The 26,539-nt window shown below is 47.7% G+C and overlaps 1 protein-coding gene across 2 annotated transcripts; it reads left to right on the top strand.

The window, feature by feature from the left end:
- The first annotated feature begins 6,497 nt into the window (after positions 1-6,497).
- On the top strand, positions 6,498-26,004 carry LOC132830465 (ribosomal protein S6 kinase-related protein-like). Of its 2 annotated transcripts, none has more exons than XM_060848203.1 (12): positions 6,498-6,676; positions 8,899-9,159; positions 11,657-11,740; positions 12,795-12,863; positions 14,848-14,917; positions 19,079-19,186; positions 20,043-20,083; positions 20,994-21,021; positions 22,310-22,399; positions 22,812-22,900; positions 23,430-23,543; positions 23,976-26,004. In XM_060848203.1, exons 1-12 carry the CDS (start codon positions 6,590-6,592, stop codon positions 24,186-24,188), a joined length of 1,254 nt encoding a protein of 417 aa, XP_060704186.1. In that variant the 5' UTR covers positions 6,498-6,589; the 3' UTR covers positions 24,189-26,004. The 2 variants fall into 2 exon arrangements, with proteins under 2 accessions (XP_060704186.1, XP_060704188.1); XM_060848205.1 differs by having other exon boundaries at positions 6,498-6,616.
- The last annotated feature ends 535 nt before the right edge of the window (positions 26,005-26,539 follow it).

Here is a 26,539-nt window from a genome sequence, read left to right on the forward strand (position 1 = left end):
CAACAATCTCATCGATTTTCCTACAAATCCAACTGTACAAACAGACATCTGTTTACCTTATTGTAGACTCTGCTCCTGAAAACTCAACATTTAGCCCAAATCTTGACGCAATGTCAAAACAGAAGGCCTTTTTGGTAAATGTTTTTAAATAAATACTGTATTCCTTTAAACTATTAATTGTTAATCTTCACTGACTCAGCAACTTTTCTGTCTCATGAGTTGTGTAAGATATCAGTTAGGTCAGAGTTCAAGGTCTCAGGGCAGTTTTAGGTGCTGGATTATATGAGGAACATTCACGTTCTCATGCTGGTGTTTAAGCACTTTCAACTCAACTAGGACCCAGATTGCATTTGATATTGTACTACTCTTCCAATGTAAATTGAAAATTCCGTCCAAATTCATTTGTAAAATTACAAATGTGTAATCCCCTATGCACTGGGAGAGTAAAAAACGTATAATTTCTTTCCATTAACAAGTACTCAGTGAAGTACTTTAACAGCAGTGACCTAGTGTGATTAATCCAGCTGTAAATGGATTATATCACATTATAAATTGTGATAAAGTCTCCAATCCAACAGTTTAATGATGGTGAAGATCTGGACTCTCCCTGGGAATACAGAAGTTGAGCCCTTCCATATTCCTCAGAGGAGCTGCACACATGGCTTAAAACTAAGATATTTTTATACTTTTCTTAAAGAAGGGTATAGGCCATGATCGCATAGTACATTCAAACAATTACTAATCAATACACGATACTGCTTTATTTGACAGTTACTTGGTCCAATGATATTTCCTTGGAACCAACTTTATTTTCCAACGCTTAGGCCACCCTTATCTCAGTAAGTGAGCCATTGCATCTGCACCTGAAGGCCAGTCAGGATGGCTATGACTGTCTTATCTAGTCGAGTTATTTCTAGGCTTTAAAGGGCGTGTTGTCTGCTAATCTCTACTGAAGCAGACTGTGGTTAGTCATTTATGCAGCTTTAGCACAATTGTCAGTTAGCAGCCGAGAAGCCATTTTGTTGTGTTACTTGCATCGAGAAGCCATCTTGTTGCCACCTAGGCTATGAAGAGCATGTTAGGTGGTTGCCCCTGACGACAGCTAGTCAGCTCAGGCTGTATTTAGATTTCAGATTCTCAGTGGAAGTGTGTTATGTTCACTCAGACAATCTTTGATCTTTTGTGGCAACACACGCTGTTAGTGAATTTTGATGTCTGTGCCTGTGGATGATGATGGTAAAGGCTCCAATTTTTTTCTATCACACACACGACCATGCATTTCTCTCCCATTCTTAGCACTCGCCAGTTGTCACAAAGGGGAAGGGGCTTGCACTGTGTAATGAAACAACTTTATTTGGCCATTAAATCCTGGTTGGGATGCCAATGCTGAGCTTCTGCCTCAGAAGCAGGGACATTACCCAGTTCTCCATAAGCTCTCCACCACCTCTGAAACATGGAAGGTAGTGCTGGAGCATTGATGCTGCTGGCGACATCAGTTCAAATCCCATCACAGCAACAGATGTAATTTAAATTCAGTTATAAATATGGAGTATTAATAAAATAAAGTAACAGTGATCATAACAATGATAACCGATTGTTCTAAAATCCATCTGGTTCACTAATGTCCTGTAAAGAAGAAAACCTGCTATCCTTAACTGGTGCAGCTCTCCAGAACCTCAGGGTTCACAGAGTAACAACACACAGCCAACTATTTAGCACAGAAATATCTTCATCCAGAAAGCAGCTGAGGCCAAAACATTTAATGTTTTCAAGGAGTTAAATATAGTTCACAGGATTAAAGAGATTGGGGCGGCACAGTGGTTAGCACTGCTGCCTCACAGCACCAGGGTCCCAGGTTCGATTCTAGCCTCGGGTGACTGTCTGTGTGGAGTTTGCACATTCTCCCCGGGTCAACTTGGGTTCCCTTCGGGTGCCTGGAAAAGTGCAGCAGGGCAGGCAGCATCCAAGCAGCAGGAGAGTCAACGTTTCGGGCTTTCCTCCCACAGTCACAAAGATGTGCAGGCCAAGTGAATTGGCCATAGTGTTAGGTGCATTAGTCAGAGGGGAATGGGCCTGGGTGGGTTACTCTTCGGAGGGTTGGTGTGGACTTGTGGGGCTGAAGGGCCTGTTTTCACACTGTAGGGAATCTAATCTTTGAAAAAAAAGGTCTGGGGAGAAAGCAGGAACAGGGGACCTGAGTTGGATGGTCAGCCATGAACATATTGAATGGTGCAGTACGCTTGAAGGGCCGAATGGCCTACTCCTGCTTCTATACTCTATGTTTCATATCAGTCTGATTCCACAGTAATATGGAACCCAATAGGGCAAAGGACAACAAGGCCTGCTTTTTCCCCAACCCACTAAATAATAAAAATGAGCTCCCTCCCCCCAGCTTGTCTCAGTCCCAACCCTCGAACTCAGCACCACCTTCCTAACCTGCAATCTTCTTCCCGACCTCTCCGCCCCCACCCCACTCCGGCCTATCACCCTCACCTTGACCTCCTTCCACCTATCGCATTTCCAACGCCCCTCCCCCAAGTCCCTCCTCCCTACCTTTTATCTTATGTAAAAACAAGGACTGCAGATGCTAGAAACCAAAGCCTAGATTAGAGTGGTGCTGGAAGAGCACAGCAGGTCAGGCAGCATCTGAGGAGCAGGAAAATTGACGTTTCAGGCAAAAACCCTTCATCAGGAAAAGAGGCAGAGAGCCTGCAGAGTGGAGAGATAAATGAGAGGGGGGTGGGGATGGGGAGAAAGTACTTTAATCTGGACTCTGGTTTCCAGCACCTGCAGTCCTCGTTTCCACCTAGTTGACTTTAACCCTACTGCGAATCCTCTTGCAAGGATGCCTGCCTTGAAGAAGTTTTCCTCCTCTCTCTACAAGAATCTCAGTGAGTCTCTCTCTCACTGCAACCTGCTTGACACACCCTCCTCGTTCCTGAAGGAGGGCTCATGCCCGAAACGTCGATTCTCCTGCTCCTTGGATGCTGCGCTTTTCCAGCAACACATTTTTCAGCTCTGATGACAAGCATCTGCAGTCCTCACTTTCTCTGAAGGGGTTTGTTTCCATGCTGCATTACTCTATGACTTCACAGAGCTATATCGAACCATTTCATTGGCAATATATCTTCGTAAAGTAAATGTTTGCCGTCGTGGAAAATGTTTTATACTGTGTTCAGAAGTGTCTTTAACGTAACAGTAAAGGTTACTGTCAAGATGGTCTTCAGGAACAGTTACAGATGAACACAACTGTAGAAATCTCATTTTCTCGATTGGCAGGTTTTATGAACAATGAGAGATTCCACATTTGTGATGATTTACCTTTAAATTAGTGAAGAAAATCATGCAAACTCAATTTGAAAACAATTTAATTTGTGCTTACACTTGGAATTGCTTGCATTAGCCTGGTCAATTTTAACAGAATGAGCCGAATTCAAACAAATACAAACTTAATGGGAATCAAGGCTCAATATGGGTAAACTGTGATGATATTAAAGCTGGATAAAACACTGGTCCAGCCTCAGTTGCAGCACCGTGTCCTGCTTCAGGTACCACTTCAGCAAAGATGTGAGGACATTAGAGAGAGTGCAGAAAAGATTCACAAGAAGGAGTCCAGGGATGAGTAGCTTCAGTTACATAGAGAACTTCAGAAGTTAGAACTTTTCTGCTCAAGTTAGAAGTTTTCCTCAGAGAATGTTGAGAGGAGATTCATTTGACAGATATCATGGAGGGAAAAACAGGTAAAAACAATGACTGCAGATGCTGGAAACCATATTCTGGATCAGTGGTGCTGGAAGAGCACAGCAGTTCAGGCAGCATCCATCGAGCAGCGCTGCTTGTTGGATGCTGCCTGAACTGCTGTGCTCTTCCAGCACCACTGATCCAGATATCATGGAGGGTTTGGACAGAGGAGTTTGGGCAAAGCTGATCACACTAGCAGAAGGATCAACAATGAGTAGGCACAGATTTAAGGTAATTGACAGTGTAAGTAATGGTGTTACAAGGATAAATGTTGTCAGTGGAACATGCTGCCTGAATGTGGAGACAAGGCTTTCCAAAGGGAATTGGACATAATCTGAAAAGGGATAATTTGCAGAGTTTGAGGCGATACAGGAAGTGACACTAAGATGGGCGGAGTTGCTGGCTGTGCGGGACCCATTCTGAGATTCTGTAGCCTATTTCTATTGCAGCAGGGAAAGCAGAGAGGAGATTTAAATTACTTTGGATTTTGATGAACAGCAAAGAACGAAAAGCCATTTTCTCCGGTCAAGGGACTTCAAGAGATATCAATTGCAAGTTGTCAGTAGCACATTTAGGTGAAGATAAATCCATTCACAGAGGGGTGGCGTACTCTGGCACCTATACTAACAGAAATCATATGTAAAAAAATTTCAGTTCTGAAAGCATAATTATTAAACATTTAAATAATGAAAGACAGGAAGTTTTGTATTTGACCATGGGACACTGGAGAGGCTTGGACAGACAATCACATTTTGTAATAAAGGAGCTGCTTGGATTATTGAGAGGGGCCTAAGGCAGTGAGATTCATCTCAGATTGATATCAGATACCGAACAGCACGGAGCATTTGTTTAGAAATTGCTAACTTGTCAAACCGTACTCCCACTGTTTGTGCTGATCTCTACCATTCACTCATAGGCTATATTACCATCATTTCTTTCAGGGTTTAGGCTATCTTCCATTCACACAATATCAGATTAGAAGGTCAGCAACCCTATTTACAATGTATGGGACCCTGTACCCCGGTGAGAGTCAGTGTGTGTGGGAGCTGTACAACTGAGAGCCAATCATGTGTGCGACCATACCACAGTAAGAGTCAGTGTGTGTGTATGGGACTGGGCCCCAGTGAGGGTCAGTGTGTGTGGGACGGTACCTCAGTGAGGGTCAGTGTGTGTGGGACTGTGCTCCAGTGAGAGTCAGTGTGTGGGATCCCACACCCCAGTGAGGGTCAGTGTGTGTGGGACTGTACCATAGTGAGGGTCAGTATGTGCAGGACTATACCCTAGTGAGAGTCAGTGTGTGTGGGACTGTTCTCCAGTGAGAATCAGTATGTGTGAGGGACTGTATCCCAGTTGGAGTCTGTGACTGTACCCAGTGAGGGTCAGTGTGTGTAAGGGAAGCTATATACATAAGAAACAGGACAAAATGATCACTTTTAAGATGGGAAACTGAATCAAGTGGAATATTGCAAGGATTAGTCCCTGTTACCTTGATTGCATTGTTGATAAATTGCCAAGGATAGGAAAGCAAGTTGTGAAGAGGTTACAAAGCACCTGCAAAGAATTGGTTAATTGAGTTGACACAATATTGGATAGTGCACATTGTGAAAAATCAAAATTGTTAATTTTGGCAGTAATTGAAATTTTGCAGATTATTTTAATGAAGGAGACTGCTAAGTGCTTGTGCATGAATAATTAAAATTAGTACGCAGGTCCAGCAAGTCATTAGGAAGGTAGATGGAATGGTGAGCAAAGGAACAGCACTTCAAAAACAAGTACTTCTCAATAAACCTGTTAAGACTAAAACCTGGTGTGGTGGGATTTTTAACTTTGACTTTTATTAAGGCAGTTGGACACAAAAGTACTACTGAGAAGTCTTGCTACAAACGTACAGGGCAGAGGTGGGACAGGAGCTGAAGTTCTGTGTATAGGAGGGATAGCCACCCATAAGATGTAGTAAAGAGGTTAACTTACTGGATTCCTGCGAGGAAGTGTTTGTCTTCTGAGGAAAGGTGAGAAGGTTGGGTTTTTATTGAGTGGAGCTCAGAACGATGAGAGGCAACCTATTGTAGGGGACCTGATAGGGTTGATGCAGAGAGGATGTTTCCCCCACTTGGAGGAATCTAGTTCAAAGGGCCTCAATTAAAAAAATAACAAGACTCCCATTTGAAATGGAGATGAAAAAGAGTGTTTTTTTTCTCTTAGTGGGTCACTGATCTTTGGAGCTTTCTACCCTAGAGGGCAGTGACTCATTGATGATACAATATTGTTGGATCGATTTGTCAACATTATGACCTACAGATTGAAGGCATAATCAGACCAGACATGGTCGTATTCACTGATAGCACAGATTCAATGGGCTGAATGGCCTTATTTTGTCCTTGTGAAGAATAAGGTGATGCTTCCCAGACACTAACATGGATTTCCTGCTTATTTATCACAGCGGGATCTTTCTGTGCATTTATTTGTGTTTAAATTTCCGGTGACTCCACTTCAAAACCTCCGTAAGTAGAAATAACATTTTGATTTGGAGATGTTGGTGTTGTTTGATTTTTAACATAATATTTTGAGACTTCCTTTTAATGACGAAGGCGCCACTAAAATGCAGTTCGTCCCGCATTTCATCACATGACCCGCCCATCACAGTATCCCAGCGTGCCGCGGGAGACCGGTCCTCCAGTATCCCAGCGTGCCGCGGGAGACCGGTCCTCCAGTATCCCAGCGTGCCGCGGGAGATCGGTCCTCCAGCATCCCAGCGTGCTGCGGGAAGATTACCGGTCCCCGGCCTAGATTCAGGGCTCTCTGACGCGGGTTATGTGAGAAACCCGCAGCCGGGGGGGAAGTCCGGGTGATGGCCAGTGGGCGGACTGCGGCCCGGGTAAGCGGTGCCTTCCGGACAACATTCTGCCGAACGCAGTCGATTCACCCCAACCCTCCGGTGAGAGACCCCGGCTCCCGACAGGACGGCCCTCCACATCTTGGCTCCGCCCTCCTTTACGGACCTGCCCCCTCGCTCCGGAATGGCCCCGCCCATGTCTTACAGGCCACGCCCCTTCCCCGCTGGCTCCGCCCCCTCCCTGATTGGCCCTCTGTTACCCTGCCGAGCCCCGCCCACACCCTGTCGGACCTGCCCATATATCACAAGCCCCGCCCACATCCTCGTAGACCCTGCCCCCATTATGGGCTGTGGCTGTTCTGCCCGACGTGCTGGTGCTGGCTCTCTGCCTTGTTATTAGATTACTTACAGTGTGGAAACAGGCCCTTCAGCCCAACAAGTCCACACCGACCCGCCGAAGCACAACCCACCCATCCCCCTACATTTACCCCTTACCTAACACTACGGGCAATTTAGCATGGCCAATACACCTGACCCGCACATCTTTGTGACTGTGGGAGGAAACCGGAGCACCCGGAGGAAACCCACGCAGACACGGGGAGAACGTGCAAACTCCACACAGTCAGTCGCCTGAGTCGGGAACTGAACCCGGGTCTCTGGCACTGTGAGGCAGCAGTGCTAACCACTGTGCCACCGCCCCCCAGAACCTTCTTCCTGTGACCCTGTACCTTTTCATCCTGAGATCATGTTCCATCTGTAATGATAAAAAGTTAAATGGGCCTATCTCTGGACAGTAATGTAATATTAAAGGTAAAGTGATATTAAAGGTAATGTAATATCAATGCATTGTTTTTCGGTGGGAGTGAAAGCCATGAAAGAATGCAGATGGGTATCCATTGTAATTTAGACTTCATTTAAACATTGCTCCCCTGCTATTGTCAAGTTAAACTATCAATTCAATCTCTTCCATTCAGAAATGCTTTCTGGACAGGGGTATGTCACACCTGTATTGTCTTGGGAAAGCACTCAATCAGGAATAAAAGCAAATTACTGTGGATGTTAGAATCTGAAACCAGCGTCCGTTAGACTCGAAACGTCAGCTCTTTTCTCTCCTTACAGATACTGCCAGACCTGCTGAGATTTTCCAGCATTTTCTCTTTTGGTTACTGAATCAGGAAATCGCCTGCATAAGTGTTCCCCAGGATTAGCACATTAGCATTTGCATTATCTCGGAGGATGATCTCATCCTGACATTGTCCCTGGAGTAACATGTGACTGAGTGACAGGGGGTTGTCTTAAGTGGCATGTGACTGTAGTGGAGTGGCCAGAGAATCTGCAAACATTGCAACTGATCTATATAAAGGAGTTAAAAATCACACAACACCAGGTTATAGTCCAACAGGCTTAATTGGAAGCACACTAGCTTTCGGAGCGACGCTCCTTCATTGTGCAATCACCTGATGAAGGAGCGTCGCTCTGAAAGCTAGTGTTCTTCCAATTAAACCTGTTGGACTATAACTTGGTGTTGTGTGATTTTTAACTTTGTACACCCCAGTCCAACACCGGCATCTCCAAATCATATATAAAGGAGATGTGCTTTCTGTGTTCAGAGTCTCACTTTGACTCAACTTAGTGTGTATGTGGGGGATGGGGTCACCTATCTTGTACAAGCTTTAATAATCTTCAACAGTTTGCAGAGGTTGGTGTGTGTGACACCACAGGAAAAGAACACATCTGCAATTCTAACAAATCCCTGTGCAGTTGCAGCAAAATCTCTTTATTGCCGTAAATAAACAACAATATCCCTTTAGCTTCCTCACTGCTTACTAAGTTTGTAATTTAGCTGAAATCAAAACATTAATTGCTGCAGGAATGCAGCAGGTCTGACAGCCTCTGTGGAGAACAAAGCAGTTAACATTTTGAGCCCAATTGTTTTTCCTTAAAATTCTAAATCATACTTATCCCAAAATGTTAACTGTTTCTCCACCGCTCCCCCACACCCACCCGCAGTCCTGAATAAGGGTTACACCCAAACTGGTGACTTGTCCACTTCCTGATACTGCCTGGCTTGCTGTCTTCTCCCAGTCTCCTGCCTGTCTAGTTTGGAGTCCAGCATCTGCAGTTCTTCAGTCTCTCTCCCCACAGATGCTGTCAGACCTGCTGGATTTTTCCAAGAATGTCCAGCTTCACTTAATATTTCCAACATCCACAGTACTTTGCTGTTATTGACTGTCTGGCTTACAGTCTTCCTCATTGAGAGTTAGTATGGTCAGTCCATTTCCCTAACTCCCATCACCTCTGTTTCTCACTGGTTCGCATTGTAGGGAAGGAATGCCACTGGAAATTGTGCGTCCATCTCAAAATGGAAGAGCGTTTTGTCCAGAGTGGGTTCCTCCCTGTCCAGCCTGTGCCCCCTGGACATGTTCCAAAGAGCTCAGAAGAAGCCTGCACTACCACGGAAGATCCTCAGGGATCGGGCCCAGTCCAGCATCTCCAGAAACACGGAGTGGCCGTTCCCCCAGTTCATCTCTCTCTTCTTTCCAGTATTCACCTTCCGATCACAGCGGCTGGAGCGGGAATTCCAGGTATCTTTCCATGAAGATTTCAAACCTCCGATCAGCTTTGTCTGCAGTTTAATAATGTTTACTCAAAATTATATTGATCAAAGTTTTTGAGTTTTTAGGGAAGAAAACCATGTCTCTCAGTGTCTTTCTGTTTTTATTAAACAAACTGCTTGAACAAAATTCCTTTTGACATGATTTGTGGTCACATATCCAGACCATTCATCATTGTAACTTCCTGTGGAAATAAATCCCATTTAACTTTTCTATCAAAAAGTTAAAGTTTTAAATTGTAGCAAGGTTGGGAAATGGGGAGCCTTCAAAAATGAGATAACAAGAGGCCAGAGACAGAATGTTCCTGTTAGGTTATCTTAGCCTGCCTGGCACCCTCTCCTCATTCCTGATGAAGGGCTCTGGCCCGAAATGTCGAATTTCCTGTTCCTTGGATGCTGCCTGACCTGCTGTGCTTTAACCAGCAACACATTTTCAGGGTGAAGGGTCAGGCTGGTAGGTGTAGAGAATGCTGGATGATGACAGAAATTGAGGTCTTGGTGAAAAAGAGACTGAACAAAAGAAAATGAGGGGCACGGGTAGTGTGAATAAGCAATCTATTTTCTCTCAGGTAGGGAAGTTCAAAACTAGAGGGCATAAGTTTAGGGTGAGAGGGGAAAGATTTATAAGAGACCTAAGAGGCAATCTTTTTGCACAGAGGGTGGTGCGTGTGTGGAATGAGTTGCCAGAGGAAGTGGTGGAGGCTGGTACAATTGCAACATTTAAAAGACATCTAGATGGGTATATGAATGGAAAGGGTTTAGAGCGATATGGGCTAAGTGCAGGCAAATGGGACTAGATTCATTTAGGATATCTGGTTAGCATGGGTGAGTTGGGCCGAAGGGTCTGTTTTGGTGCTGAACAACTCTCTGGCTCTATGACAACCGCATACAGTCATGTAAAATATGAATTTTTAAGACTACTTTTAAAGGTTCAATTTATAGGGTCAGCTAATACCTGGGCACTAGTTTTGAGGGTCTGAAATTCATGCTTGAAATACCATATTGTTACCAGAAGTCAATCTGATCACGTAACTAATCCCAGGTAAAGAAGAAAAACCCAATGCTGAGGAACTTCGATGATTCAAATATCGTATTGTCTGGCAAGATTGCAAGGTTCCGAATCTCAGCTCAACTGTGATCTGGAATTCGATTATCCGATCAAAATAATCCCCGCCCTTGTCCTTCAGATAATCGAGGTACCTCTGTAAATTACGGTGAAGGTAATTACCAGATGAAAACCAGGAGAAACAAGAGTGGATTACTGGTAACAAATGTTATTTATACAGTACCAGAATGAAAACTGAACATGTCAAAGATTCATTGAAATCCTGCAAAAATCACACTCTTCAACATGGTCACGGCCTTGTATAATAGCACACTTAAAATGAAACATTTATTAAAATCTGAATGTGTAGGTGTCTTAAACTTTCCAGCCAAGTTCTTCCATTTCCCTCCCAATTCCTCTCTTTTGTTATGAACCTCAGCAGCATTAACAAATTTGTTAAAGAATTAAAGATATACGTAACTAATATATCTCTTTAATTCAGATATAATGGCACAATTAAAATGATTAACTTGTTAATGATATTAATTCTTGGATGTATAGTGAACAAAATGCGTTAGGTACAAATAGACTTAGTACCGGTCTGACTGAATGAATGCTGTCATGAGCCAAGTGGCCTAAGTAGAGTTAGGAGTGAATGAATAGAGATACAATAATAGTAAACAGAGGGCAATGAGTAGAGTTACTGATATGAATGAATGTGATTTCATTTAAGTGGGTTAATGGGAACATACAGTTTCCTTTCTAAGAGGTTAATGATACGATATAGTAGGGATGACTTTTACACGAGATATTTAGTGTGTAAACATCATGGTGTAGTTTCAAGCTCTGGCCACTAGATGCTCTCCCAGTTCTGGGATCATTTTATTTACCCATACACATCAAAAATGCATCAAAATTCTCTGACTCCAATTTCCATAAGTCGTAATAGGAACTGTGTGGGATTGCTGCAGTACACCGTGTAGATAGTTCACGCTCCTGCTCCTGTATGTTTGTGGCACAGCTACTGAGTGTTGAAGGAGCCAATCAGATGTAAATAGTGTGTTGCTGGAAAAGCACAGCAGGTCAGGCAGCATCCGAGGAGCAGGAGAGTCGATGTTTCAGGCATGAGCCCTTCATCAGGAATGTGATGCCTGCCAGTCAGCAGGCTGGCTTGTCCCAGTAGTGTCAGGCTTCTTGAGTTTTGTATATTGAAATGTTACAAGCATGATGGCATTATTGATCAATTGGGCAATTGCTCACTTATCAGTCAGACATCAACAACAGAGTTCAACTTGAGGGAAATTTCCAGTTTTGAAAAGAAATTCAATCCAAACCAATGTGCAGCTCCCAGTTTCCAACCACTCCACAAGATGGCATCAGACGCTCTGGGTCACTGAATGTTGTTTGTGTCTCTCCTGTTCAGGACATTGAGCTCATCACCAAAGGCTCCATTGGACCGATTCTGAAAGTCTGTAAAAGGACTGATGAGCAGACCTACGCTCTCAAGGTAATTATCGATACAGGTTCATACAACAGTATTAAACACATCGGGGTCCCACAGCGTTAAGGCTGAGGACCTTGGCATTGTGATTTATATAAACGATTGGGTGGCACAGTGGTTAGCACTGCTGCCTCCCAGTGCCAGGGACCCGGGTTCGATACCTGCCTTGAGCAATGGGCTGTGAAGTTTGCACATCCTGCATGGCTTTCCTCCCACAGTCCAAAGATGTGCAGCTCAGGTGAATTGGCCAGGCTAAATTGCCCGTAGTGTTCTGGGATGTGTAGGTTAGGCGCATTAATCGGGGATATGTAGAGTAATTGGGTAAGGAAACAGGTCTGGGAGCGTTGTTCTTCAGAGGGTTGTTGTGGGCTTCTTGGGTCAAATGGCTTGTCCCCACACTGTCGGGATTCTATGATAACACTCCCAGGACAGGGACAGCACGGGGTTAGATACAGAGTAAAGCTCCCTCTACACTGTCCCCCATCAAACAGTCCCAGAACAGGGACAGCACAGGGTTAGATACAGAGTAAAGCTCCCTCTACACTGTCCCCCATCAAACAGTCCCAGAACAGGGACAGCACCGGGTTAGATACAGAGTAAAGCTCCCTCTACACTGTCCCCCATCAAACAGTCCCAGAACAGGGACAGCACCGGGTTAGATACAGAGTAAAGCTCCCTCTACACTGTCCCCCATCAAACACTCCCAGGACAGGGACAGCACGGGGTTAGATACAGAGTAAAGCTCCCTCTACACTGTCCCCCATCAAACAGTCCCAGAAAAGGGACAGCACAGGGTTAGATACAGAGTTTAGCTCCTTCTACACAGTCTGTATGATGTCCTTCATCCTTGAAGTGTTCTTGTGTGCAGTGACTCACTCCAGCCTCCTGATTTGGTTTTGGAATGAGTTTAATAGTTCTGGAACCGGGATGGATTGCATGTTGAAAAATTTCACTGATTTTAGTCACAGTCTGCTGTGGATTGATTGTTTCAGATGTGGTCTCGATGTAATGAATGATGTTTTTGTTCTCGGTCACCCTGTAAGCTGTGCTTTCCCCACAGGTCCTGCTGAAGACAGAAATACTTCGACAGCAAATGCTGCACCAGTGTAAGGAGGGAGTCACTCTGCAGGTAAGGAGGCCTCGTCCAATCAGTGTGTACGGCATTGCCAGCCCCCCCACCCCACACCAGGTCACCACACTGTCCCCACTCCCACTCACCGTACTCCCCCGCCCGGTCTGTGTCTCCTCCACACAGCAGTGGCCACTCCCATGACTGAGGGAATGGGGATGGGGCGGGGGAGGACTGGCTGGGCAACTCTTTTGTTCACTTCTGTGATGTGGGTGTCACTGGCTGGGCCCAGTATTTATTGCCCATCCCTAGTTGCCCCTTGAGAAGGTGGGGGGTGAGCTGCCTTCTTGAACCACTGCAGAGCATGTGCTGTGGGTTGACCCACAATGCCATTAGGGAGGGAGTTTCCGGACTTTGACCCAGCAACAATGAAGGAACAGCGATGTATTTCCAAGTCAGGATGGGGAGGGGCTTGGAGGGGATACATGGTGTTCCCATGTATCTGCTGCCCTTGTCCTTCTAGATGGAAGTGGTCATGGGTTTGGAAGGTGCTGTTTAAGAAGCCCTAGTGAATTTCTGCAAAGCATCCTGTACATAGTGCACACTGTAGATAAACTGATCACATCTTCATCATCTCTCCCTCTTTCTGCATTTGGATCCCATCACTCTGCCACCTTACAGCACCTCGCTCTGTTCTCATCTAGTTCCCCACCACATCGCTCAGCCCTCTCTTACATCTGATTGCAGTGACAAACTGTAAATGGTAACCAGGCTATTCCCACTGTTATACCAGAGGTTAGGGTTTTGTAAAAGATATGCACTGTTCCCCAATTTACGTAACATTCAGTCCAAGCTTGATAGCACGACAGGCCAAGTTTCTGTACGCAATAAGAATTATAATTTATAATGAGCAATTAGACTATAGCTACAAGCAAACAGATATAAACCATTGGCGCAACTAACTAAAACTTTAATCACTTGTATATGTCCCCCTAATATATGCACACACACAGACAGACAAATAGGGAAAGTAGATAATTGGTCGAGGTAGAAACATTGGAGAGTTAGTTCAGTGACTTTGTTTCCCAATTCCAATGTTGCTTTCTCAAGAGGGACAAGGGCCAGGCCCAGCCAGTGATCGCCATGTCCTGTGGGTCTGTAAAAGGAATGGTCACCTGTCTTTGGGAACCAGACCCTCAGTGTTCACTTGTCTTCTCCAGACATTGAGAGTGACTGAGTCACTTGGAAAATGTATCAGTTCAGAAATCACAGCTTGTGGTAAATGCTGCAAGAAAGGTAACTGATTCCCTTTAGGTTTCAGTGGAGGTTTTGATTGCCCAGAACATGCAGCTGCTGGGACTGGGTGGAGATCTGCACGTGTCTTATTCATCCCTCTCTTTATCTCCATGTCTCTGTGAACTGTTGCAAGCTCCACGCTGACTCACCCTCAGTCCTGACCCAAACGCCAGGCCTGTATTCCTCAGTTCCCTCCCGAATGACCTTAGCTCCACTCAAGCTGCTGTCTCAATGTTGAGATTTAACAAGCTTCTCCATATCTACTCCATCAAGTCTTTTAGCATTTTAAACATCACATCAGATCATCCTCAATCCTTTAAACCTTCAGACTTGATTGCATAGTTATGGAGAAACAACAATGACTTGCATTTATATGATGCCTTTCTTGTAGCTAATGAGTGCAGAGCCAAACCACTTGGTAGGGAATTCGGCTACTGTATCTGCTCACAAAGCAGACTGGAAATCTAGAACTGTGGCCCCCTACCCAAGGAGGTTGGGGACCATATGGAGCTCCCAGAATGAGCTGAATTACTTTTGTAAAAGCTGAGGTTCTCTAACCCATCTCCTGCTGCCCCTGTGATCCTAGCTCCCACCCTATAACTCCTGTCGGAATATCCTACTGATGCTTCAGCTGGACTTGCCCCGGACCTGCCCCCACCCCCACCCCCACCCCCACCCCCACCCCCACAAGGTGGATGTGCCTCAAGAGCTATTTGTGGAAATGTTTCTTTGTCGTTCTCCTCCCCAGAAGCAGGCCCACCACCCGTTTGTCCAGGGTTTACAGGAATGCTGGCAGACCTCACGCCTCCTCTTCATTAGTGAGTTCACCAAACGCAGCAGAGGGTCCCATCCTCCCCACCCTCTGTTCCCCCCCCCCCCCCCCAGGCCAGTCTGCTTGTGTTTGATTGTGCTGTGTGTAGCTACTGGCCTGTAGGCTCCCAGCTCCTACTGTTGCTCCTGCCAGTTTACACACACCTCCTCCCCCTCTCTCCAGGATCATTGTGGATAACATGAACCTTCTCCAACAGGCTCCACTTCTGAAGGAGTAGGACTGAGAGGGGCTGGGTCCGTTCTGGAGTCACAGCAATACAAATCATGCAAAAACCTGGTGTGAACCTGCCTTTCCCCACACTCTCAGACAGTACATTCCAGACCCTAACCCCTTGGGGAGGCAGGTTCACTTGAGGGATTAGGGCCGAGTGTACTGTGAGGGTGTGGGGGAGGGGGAGGTTCACTCGAGGGGTTAAGGTCTGGAGTGTACTATCTGAGTGTGTGGAGGGAGACAGGTTCACTCGAGGGGTTAGGATCTGGAATGCACTGTCAGTGTTGGGGGGAGAGGTTCACTCGAGGGGTTAGGGTCTGGAATGCACTGTCAGTGTTGGGGGGAGAGGTTCACTCGAGGGGTTAGGATCTGGAATGCACTGTCAGTGTTGGGGGGAGAGGTTCACTCGAGGGGTTAGGGTCTGGAGTGTACTGTCAGTGTTGGGGGGAGAGGTTCACTCGAGGGGTTAGGGTCTGGAGTGTACTGTCAGTGTTGGGGGGAGAGGTTCACTCGAGGGGTTAGGGTCTGGAATGCACTGTCCGTGTTGGGGGGAGAGGTTCACTCGAGGGGTTAGGGTCTGGAATGCACTGTCAGTGTTGGGGGGAGAGGTTCACTCGAGGGGTTAGGGTCTGGAATGCACTGTCAGTGTTGGGGGGAGAGGTTCACTCGAGGGGTTAGGGTCTGGAGTGTACTGTGAAAAAGTGTGAGGGGAGGGGGAGGTTCACTCAAGGATTGCACCAACTATCGTGGTATTCCTTGGTATTTTGAAGGTTAAAGGCTCCCTTGTTTGATGATATCAGGAATTTGAGGGTTTGTTGTGTTAGATAGACAGGAACTGTTTCTGACTGGGGAATCTGGGATGTAGGGGATAGTGTCTAAAAATTAGAGCCAGATGTCAGGGGTAAAGTAACAAAAAATTTCTACACACGGTATATGATAGAAATGTGGAACTCTCATCCTCAAGCAGTGATTAATGGTTCATTTTAAATCTATGATTGATAGGATTCTGTTAAACAAAGTCATTGTGTGATATGGGACAAAGCCAGATGTATAGGTTCAGGTCAGTCACACTCTCATGGAATGGGCAAACACACTTGAAGGGGCAGAACGTTCTCCTTTTGTGTTATAATGAGGAGGAATTCAGAACTGGAGCTTATCCACAATGGTGAGGAGAGAAGACGTGTGTGCGCATGTGCAGCCTAGATGGTGTGTCTGTGTGTGTGTGTGCGCGTGTGCAGCCTAGATGGTGTGTCTGTGTGTGTGTGTGCGCGTGTGCAGCCTAGATGGTGTGTCTGTGTGTGTGTGTGCGCGTGTGCAGCCTAGATGGTGTGTCTGTGTGTGTGTGTGCGCGTGTGCAGCCTAGATGGTGTGTCTGTGTGTGTGTGTGCGCGTGTGCAGCCTAGATGGTGTGTCTGTGTGTGTGTGTGCGCGTGTGCAGCCTAGATGGTGTGTCTGTGTGTGTGTGTGCGCGTGTGCAGCCTAGATGGTGTGTCTGTGTGTGTGTGTGCGCGTGTGCAGCCTAGATGGTGTGTCTGTGTGTGTGTGTGCGCGTGTGCAGCCTAGATGGTGTGTCTGTGTGTGTGTGCGTGTGTGCAGCCTAGATGGTGTGTCTGTGTGTGTGTGCGCGTGTGCAGCCTAGATGGTGTGTCTGTGTGTGTGTGCGTGTGTGCAGCCTAGATGGTGTGTCTGTGTGTGTGTGTGCGCGTGTGCAGCCTAGATGGCATAGGTGTGTCTGTGTGTGTGTGCGTGTGTGCACATACATGCCTTTGCATACATGTATGTGCAGGTATGCGTATATGGCGACGCTCAGCCCTCACTTAGCATGGGGTGCTGCAGACAAACCTCCTGCAGAGGAGGTGCCTGATATCTGCAACAGGGAATGACAGCAGCTGGAAGAAGCTAACATTAAATAATGTTGAAACAAAGTGAGGTAAGGAGAGGGCAGCAGGTGGCTGGGCGAGGGCCAGATACCTGGCTCGTTCCTGCATCTCTGGCACCAGGAAGGAGAACAGAGGGGAAAGATTCCGAGTCTGAGGAAGGAAGAGGCTTTGGGAAGGGGCAAAGAGAAGTGGTTCCAGGGATGATGGGTTTCCAGGGAGACAGGGAGATGTGGGTAGCTCTCAGGAGAGAAGGCTGAGACAGAGAAATGTCGTCGAGGTATCTAATATCACAAAGGGTTTGGTCAAGGTGTGTACTAAATGGGTGGTGATAACCAGACAGGACACAGCCTTTAAAGTGATCAGCTAAAAATACCTGAACTGAGATGAGAATAAACTTCTTCATACAATTTGGAAAATACTATCCGATGAGCTGGTGAAAGCACAATCACTGGCAGTAACAGAGGGAATTGGATGAATATTTAACAGAGTAATAGGTATATGTCCATGGGGAAAGACAGAGAAGAGACACTGATTAAAGTACTCTCCAGTAAAGCCAGCCCCTGATTAATTGGGTGAAATGGCTTCCTTTGCTTTTGTTCTGGATCAGAACAAACCCTTCAAACATAGTCATCGAGCTGTGCAGCATGGAAACAGACCCTTCCATCTGACTAGGCCATGCCGACCAGATATCCTGGATCAATCTAGTCCCACCTGCCAGCACCCGGCCCATATCCCTGTAAACCCTTCCTATCCTTCCCGACTCAGGCGACTGACTGTGTGGAGTTTGCACGTTCTCCCCGTGTCTGCGTGGGTTTCCTCCCACAGTCCAAAGATGTGCGGGTCAGGTGAATTGGCCACGCTAAATTGCCCGTAGTGTTAGGTAAGGGGTAAATGTAGGGGTATGGGTGGGTTGCGCTTCGGCGGGTCGGTGTGGACTTGTTGGGCCGAAGGGCCTGTTTCCACACTGTAAGTAATCTAATCTAATCATATACCCATCCAGATGCCTTTTAAATGCTGTCATTGTACCAGCCTCCACCACATCCTCTGGCAGCTCATTCCATACACACACCACCCTCTGTGGTCCCTTTTAAATCTTTCCCCTCTCACTTTAAACCTATGCTCTCTAATTGTGGACTCCCCCATTCTGGGGAACAGATATTAAATAGATAACCGCGGTCTTAATGTTTTTATTATTTTAAAGGTAAGTGTAAGGCGTTGCATTCCAGATGGTTAATAACGTGACTGTAAGCAAAATACCCTTTACTTTTACACCACAGTAAAACACAGACAAATAAAAACAAAATAATTGGCATAACTGTAATCCTATCAAAATGCTTAACAGATAATAATATATACAATATTAACTATTATGAACTGTTCCAATATGGTAACATCCAATAAACACGCCCTGAGCAAAGACAAGTTCAGTACAAGAGATTGTCTCACATGTAGTTCTAGCAGCAGGAAGACAACCCCAGCTTTTTCAGTAAGAGAGAGAGGAATTAGAGCTTCCACATCCAGCATCAAGACCCCAGCAACTGCAGAAAGGTAAAACTAAAAACCCCAGTTCTGTGGGAACTTGACCCCACCCATTCAGGCTGCTTCTATTGTTTCAACTTAATAAGAAAAAAACCCATGGTCTCCCCAGCTTTTTCCCTTCCTGCTTTGAGTAGACCACTCAGCATCTCTGTCTCAAATTTTCTTTGTAGAACAAAGGCCCAAAGTACCCCTCAATGTCATTGTATTGAGATACGATGATGTTGTGCAGTTTGTCTCTTTGGGACATCGAAGACAGTACTGAGGTTGTGAACTTTGCTGTCTGTGCTGAGCTAGCTTTATCCTCAGATTTTTCACCAGAAAAAAGACAGTGGGCTCAGGGACACCTAACAAATCGAAATGAGGGTTGGATTCCATTCTGCTGCGGTTTGTGTGAGTGAGATTCCAGCTCGGAGTGATTCCTGAAATCACTGGGTGTGATTCTGTGACAGGGTGAACCTTCAGCTGCCCTGTCCATTCTATGTCCACTGGCAGTGACTGTTCTCCCTCTGGTCCTGTAGTGTGTGATTACCACAGCGCTGGAGATCTCTACATGCTCTGGAGAGGCTGTCACCCACTGGAAGAGGACACAGTGCGGGTGTTTGCAGCCGAGTTAGGTTCCGCTATCGGTGAGTGCACGGGGGTCACCTCAGCTACATTCATATCTCACCGCTTGAGAGAACCCTAACCCACAACCCAGAGGGTCAGCACTGAGGGAGTGCCGCACTGTCGGAGGGTCAGCACTGAGGGAGTGCCGCACTGTCGGAGGATCAGTGCTGAGGGAGCGCCGCACTGTCGGAGGGGCAGTGCTGAGGGAGCGCCGCACTGTCGGAGGGTCAGTGCTGAGGGAGCACCGCACTGTCGGAGGATCAGTGCTGAGGGAGTGCCGCACTGTCAGAGGGTCCGTGCTGAGGGAGTGGGCACTGTCGGAGGGTCAGGGCTGAGGGAGTGCCGCACTGTCGGAGGGTCAGGGCTGAGGGAGTGCCGCACTGTCGGAGGGTCAGTGCTGAGGGAGCGCCGCACTGTCGGAGGGTCAGTGCTGAGGGAGCACCGCACTGTCGGAGGGTCAGTGCTGAGGGAGCGCCGCACTGTCAGTGGGTCAGTGCTGAGGGAGCGCCGCACAGTCGGAGGGTCAGTGCTGAGGGAGCGCTGCACTGTCGGAGGGTCAGTGCTGAGGGAGTGCCGCCCTGTCGGAGGGTCAGTGCTGAGGGAGCGCTGCACTCAGGGTCAGTGCTGAAAGTATCCCTTTATCAATGTCACAGTAACAGTTTAGCTCCACATTATCAGAGTGTTTTCTGTGGTATGTGTTTGAGCACAGTTGGTTACTGCACGTCCTCTGTTACAACATTTTCTGCACTTCAAAAGCATTGCATTGTGTTTTTGTCACTTTGATATGTCCTGAGGTAATGAAGTGTATGAGAGAAATGCAAGTTCCCTATTTCTGTTGGCTCTAAATATTTTGTTTATTTTTATTTTCATCTGTAGGATTCCTCCATGATTTCGGTGTTATTCATCGGGATGTGAAGGTAGGAGTTCTCTCTGTTCATTGTCATGTCACTGTCGGGTCCAAGCTGTAGGGGCCACACTACAGACCGCAGGTACCCTGTCCCACCATCTACAAGGCACAAGGCAGGAGGGTGATGGAATATTCCCTACTTGCCCTGGATGGGGGCAGCTCCAAAAACACTCAGGAAGCTCAACACCATCCAGGACAAAGCAGCCGCTTGATTGGCACCACATCCACAAACATCCCCTCCCTCCCCCACCCACACTCAGTAACAGCAGTGTGTACCATCCCCTCCCTCCCCCACTGACGCTCAGTAACAGCAGTGTGTACCATCTACAAGATGTGCTGCAGAAATTCACCAAAGATCCTCAGATAGCACCTTCCAAACCCACATCTACTTCATTCTGGAAGGACAAGGGGCAGCACCACTAATCCAGAATCTGGTTTCTAGCACTTGCAGTCATTGTTTTTACCCAGCAGGTACATGGGAATACCAGCCCCTGCAAGCTCCCCTCCAAGTCACTCCCCATCCTGACTTGGAAATATTCCACCGTTCCTTCACTGTTGCTGGGTCAGAATCCTGGAATTCCCTCCCTAAGGACATTGTGGGTCAACCCACAGCCCATGGACTGCAGCGGTTCAAGAAGGCAGCTCACCCCCACCTTCTCAAGGGGCAACTAGGGACGGGCTATAAATACTGGGCCCAGCCAGTGACACCCACGTCTGATGAATGAACAAGTATGTGAGAAATAAGCAGGTGATAAGGGATTTGCAAGTTGAAGGTTATAGGAGGGAGGGCTGGTCTGAGTGATGTCCCTCTGTACCCCGGGTCTCTGAACGTATCAGCATCAGATTGAGTGCCTTTGATGTTTTGGTGACCTACCCGTTCAGGGCTCAGACGTTAACCTTTGAACTTTGCCTCTTTACAGATGGAGAATGTCCTTCTGAATGAACGAGGTAAGCAGGAGTTTTCAGATTGATTTCACTCCCAGTGCTGTGATATGTCACTGGCTGTAGTGGGCAGGTATAACAGAGCATTGTAAAATAGAAACCAGGGCCACCATGGAGGTCCCACCTTCCCGACCTTCCCCTTGGGCTGGGGTGTGGTGACTCTCAGTCTGAGGAGGGAACAGACCTACGGCCCTCTGGGAAAATGGCAAGATGTAACAGAAACTGCAAGTGAGCCAACAGTACTCCGAATACCTTCCTGATCGCTTTCTATTCATTCCAGAACTTGGTCCCTCCCTATTTTTCTCTCTCATCTCCTCCAGTCCCTCAAAGATACCTGTGCTTCTCTCATTCAGTCTCTTACACAGCCCTCAATGTAATCACTTTGCTGTCAGTGTCTTCACCTTCAGCTGCCTAGGCCCCAAACTCAGGTATTCCCTCCCTAATCCTCTCCACCTCTCAGCCTCTCTTCCCTTCATTCAGCTATTCCATCAACCTTCTGTCATCAATATCCCTGAATATCTGTGTATGGCTCAGTGTCAACATTTACTTCATTATCACTCTTGTCTAGCTCCTTGGAGTTTATGCCATTCAAGGTGCTAGAGGAATACAAATTGTTGTTAGAATCACACAATAGTTACAGCACAGAGAGAAGCCATTTGATCCGTCTTTTCTGGACTGTACCTAAGTGAGAGTAACTCTCCTCATCTCACATTCCTTCCTTTTACCTACAACCTCGAGATAATGGTCCAATTCAGTCTCCAGACCCCCCAGCAGCCACTTGGGCAGAGCATGTTAGAACCCGACCAGTCGCTCTGTGAGAACGTTTATTCACGTTGCTCCCTGTGCCGATGACCTTCAACCTCTGCCCCTCGAGTGTTTGAGCCTCCCACCAATGGGCACACTGTCTGCTCTGAGGGCAGCACAGGGCTGCGGAGACTAGGTTCCAGGAAGTCTAGGTTCAGGACAAAAGCAATAGCCTTTTTTTCAATCAAAGCAGTTCTATAGCAATAAATTGATATGTTCAGTTGATGAGTATTTCATGAAACTGACATTTAATCATCTCTCCCACTCCCCCTCTCTGTCTCGCTCTCCCCTTTTTCTCTCTCTTCTGTCTGTCTCTCTTCCCCACCCCCCTCTTTCTCTGTGTCCGTCTCACTCTATCTCTCCCTCTCCTTGTCTCTCCCATTCTGTTGCTGTCTCTGTCGTACTCTCTCTTTCTCCCACACCCCCCACCCCGCTAACTCTTTCTCTGTCCCACTCCGCACCCCCCTTTCTCTCTCTCTCTCTCTCTCAGGTCACCTCAAGTTGACCGATTTTGGCTTTAGCCGCAGACTGTGTCGGGGAGAGAGGGCTTACACCATCTGTGGAACCATGCAGTACATGGGTAAGGGCATCAACCTGGAGCGGTGGGGGAGGGGTGTCGGGTTCAGGCCACAGGGTGGTCTGGGTCTGGGGTCTGGGGCCTGCAGTCTGGGCCTGGGGTCTGGGTCTGGGTCTTGGGCCTGGGCCCAGGACGGGTCTCTGGTGATCAGGGATACCTGCTGCAGGACTGTTGTTGAGGTCGGACCGGAGCTGGTGGTTATTGAAGGAAATATCGTGGTCAAACTGTAATTGGAGGGTGTGGGGATGGAGAACAGGGAGATAGTAACAGGAACAAGGGGGAATTTTGGGCTGGATTTATCTAGATATTGACAGAGTGTTTTACCGTACAGCTCTGGGTAAGTGGGCCGTACTGATTTTGGATCCTCGCAGTAGTTTCTCGAGTTGCTGATACCTGACCTGTTACTGGTTCACAGCTCCTGAGGTGTTACGGGGTGGTCCGTACAGCCATGCAGCTGACTGGTGGTCCCTCGGAGTCCTCCTCTTCGCTCTGCTCATTGGCAAGGTAACAACATGGGAGTGTGGTGTTCCAGGCTGAGAGTACAGCCTGGGCCTCCGACGGCATTGTCACTTAGAGATTCTGGCTTTGTCTACTCAGAGGATCGGACACTGCCTCACCACTGGCTGAGCCTGGAGGGACCGAGCTCCCTTCTGGGACTGGGAGACTGTGTGTGTGTGTGTGTGTGTGTGTGTGTGTGTGTGTGTTGGGGGGGGGGATGGGAGAGAAACTGGGGAATGTGGTCGCCAAGGGCTGGGGCTTGGTTTGGGAGGGAGAGAGGGAACATGGATGGACGGGCTAACGAACCTTCCTGTACCTCAGACTCTGAGCTGAGCAGCATTTACCCCTGCTCAGGATCTGTCCCCCATCCCCATCGCCATCCTGCTCCCTCTCCATCCCACTCCTTGTCTCCACGCCCCCTCCCCCAATGCCCGGTCAGGGTTGTGTTTGGAGTCAGAGTGTGGTGTTGCTGCTGGCCTGGAGTGGTAGCCCGTGGGGTTTTGGTGCTGACTTGGTTTCTGTATCTGACCCACAGTTTCCAGTTGAGCCACAGTGTGATCACACCTCGATGCTGCTGAGTGTGGAGCACACAGACATGAAGCCACCTTCCTGTGTTGTCAGCCAGGCTCTCAGTTTCCTGCTCACAGAGGTAGGTCACACTCACCACCACCTTCCTTTGGTAATCCTCCTCTTCCATTCTCAGTGCAGACCCAGCACTCACGGTGTTGCACTCACGGTGTTCCTCTCTCTTCTCCCAGTCTCCCATCCACTGGACCCTGTGTGTCACTGACACCCCCCCCCCCCCGGCTCTGACCCTCACTCAGAGCAAGAGCAGGCCAACAGAACACTGGCAGCTGGCTCACTGAATCAGTGTTTTCCCGGGCTGTGGGGAGGGTGAAATAGGAACGACAGGAATTCTGTCTGCGCCGCCCCTTCAGCTGAATTGCCTGCTGGTGCCCTGGACGGTATCACACAGCTGCTCCATATGGTGAGGGCTGGTCAGGGAGGGGGAGGAGAGAAGGTGGATGTGTGGCCACACTGGGGCTGCCTCCGTCTCACCCTCTCTCTGCTTCTCTTTCAGCTTCTGTGTAGAGACCCTCAGCTCCGTTTACACCATCTCGATGTGTTCAGTGAGCACCGTTCCTTCCACGGTCTGTCCTTTGATCCGGAATCACTGCAGAAGCTGCCCCTGAAACTTCATCTTCCCAACAATGAACCCTTGACTCCAGCCAATCCTGATCCCAGTCTCTTTAGGGGCTTCGACTATGACCTGCTCCAAGTTACAGGCTGTTAGGGGCAGGACAGTAGATAATGTGTCCGTCTGTCTGCCCCTCTCCTGATCGCTGTCAGAAAAGGTAGTTTCTCAATCACTGTCACTAATGTGCATTGCTTCATTCTGTCTACCTTCACACCTTCCCTCTCTCTCTCCCCTCTCTCTTCATTCTCCGCCTCACTCCCTCGCTGAATGAATGTGAGAATATCTCTGTCTTCTCCTTGCCTTGCCTGTGTTTTCCCATGCTGCCTTTCTGCTCCACCTTCCCTCCCCTCTGTTACCCCACGCTTATGCTCTACTCTTTATCAACCCCTGCCGCGCCCCCCCCCCCACCTTCCTGGCACTGTCAAACCCTCAGGATGTTGCTTCCCAGATATCTGGTCTTTGTGTTTGATATTTCTTTTGTATGGACTTGTTTTGGAGCTCAAGATAAACTAGAGATCCCATCATCTGGTATGGACAGGTCTGTCACTGTATAACCCTGGGGGACAGTACTGGTGGGGACAGGTCTGTCGCTGTATAACCCTGGGGGGCAGTACAGGTGGGGACAGGTCTGTCACTGTATAACACTGGGGGACAGTACTGGTGGGGGACAGGTCTGTCACTGTATAACACTGGGGGACAGTACTGGTGGGGACAGGTCTGTCACTGTATAACACTGGGGTACAGTACTGGTGGGGACAGGTCTGTCACTGTATAACACTGGGGTACAGTACTGGTGGGGGACAGGTTTGTTACTGTATAACACTGGGGGACAGTACTGGTGGGGACAGGTCTGTCGCTGTATAACCTTGGGGGACAGTACTGGTGGGGGATAGGTCTGTCACTGTATAACACTGGGGAACAGTACTGGTGGGGACAGGTCTGTCACTGTATAACACTGGGGGACAGTACCGGTGGGGACAGGTCTGTCACAGTATAACACTAGGGGACAGTACTGGTGGGGGACAGGTCTGTCACTGTATAACACTGGGGGACAGTACTAGTGGGGGACAGGTCTGTCACTGTATAACACTGGGGGACAGTACTGGTGGGGGACAGGTCTGTCACTGTATAACACTGGGGGACACTATTGGTGGGGACAGGTCTGTCACAGTATAACACTGGGGTACAGTACTGGTGGGGGCAGGTCTGTCGCTGTATAACCTTGGGGGACAATACTGGTGGGGGACAGGTCTGTCACTGCATAACACTGGGGTACAGTACTGGTGGGGGCAGGTCTGTCACTGTATAACACTGGGGGACAGTACTGGTGGGGGCAGGTCTGTCGCTGTATAACCTTGGGGGACAATACTGGTGGGGGACAGGTCTGTCACAGTATAACACTGGGGTACAGTACTGGTGGGGGCAGGTCTGTCGCTGTATAACCTTGGGGGACAATACTGGTGGGGGACAGGTCTGTCACTGCATAACACCGGGGTACAGTACTGGTGGGGGCAGGTCTGTCACTGTATAACACTGGGGGACAGTACTGGTGGGGGCAGGTCTGTCACTGTATAACACTGGGGTACAGTACTGGTGGGGACAGGTCTGTCACTGTATAACACTGGGGTACAGTACTGGTGGGGGACAGGTCTGTCCCTGTATAACCCTGGGGTACAGTGCCGGTGGGGGACAGGTCTGTCACTGTATAATGTGGGATATATTGAGTATGATTGCATTGTGATGATGCAGCTGCGGGTTCAATGCTGTGACCTCTGCGCTGTTGACTCCATCAATGCCATGCCTCAGGCAGCTGGTGATGTCATTAAATGTGAATTGTTTGGTAAAATGCTTTCTGTATGATCAGGGTAGGATTTGATCCATATGAATCATTGAATGAACTGACTGATAAATAAAGAACCTTCTAGAAGCATTTCTGTTCTGTGAGTGACTGCACTAACTCAGAACATCTGAGTTTGTTGTAATTTTACCTCTGACCTACAAGCATCTAAATTCAGAGCAGGAGGAGGCCATTCACCCCCTTGAGCATGCTGTAGCCTTTGATATGATCGTGGTGGATCTGATTGAGAATGCTATTTCACTTGCCTCTCTACTCCGTACTCGTGAATGCTATAAAATACACGCGTATGCAAAACATACAGGGCAATTGGTCTCTGCAACTGTTTAAAAACAGTCTTTGTAGTGCCTATTGTTTCTTCTCCTTTTCAACAAATAATCAAAAAGCAATAAGCCAACTGCTAAATGTTTATATGGAAGATGATGGTTTCATATTGTACATGGTGCATCGTTGCTTTTATTTAAGTTTAACACACTCATCATAGACCCACTCTTCTCTCCCTCAGAATGAACATGAAATTCAATCATGTTATGATCACTGCTACCTAGAGACTCCTTTACCATGAAATTGTCCCAAAATGCTTTTCAAGGCT

The sequence above is a fragment of the Hemiscyllium ocellatum genome, chromosome 31 (assembly GCF_020745735.1).
Source record: "Hemiscyllium ocellatum isolate sHemOce1 chromosome 31, sHemOce1.pat.X.cur, whole genome shotgun sequence".
NCBI lineage: Eukaryota > Metazoa > Chordata > Chondrichthyes > Orectolobiformes > Hemiscylliidae > Hemiscyllium > Hemiscyllium ocellatum.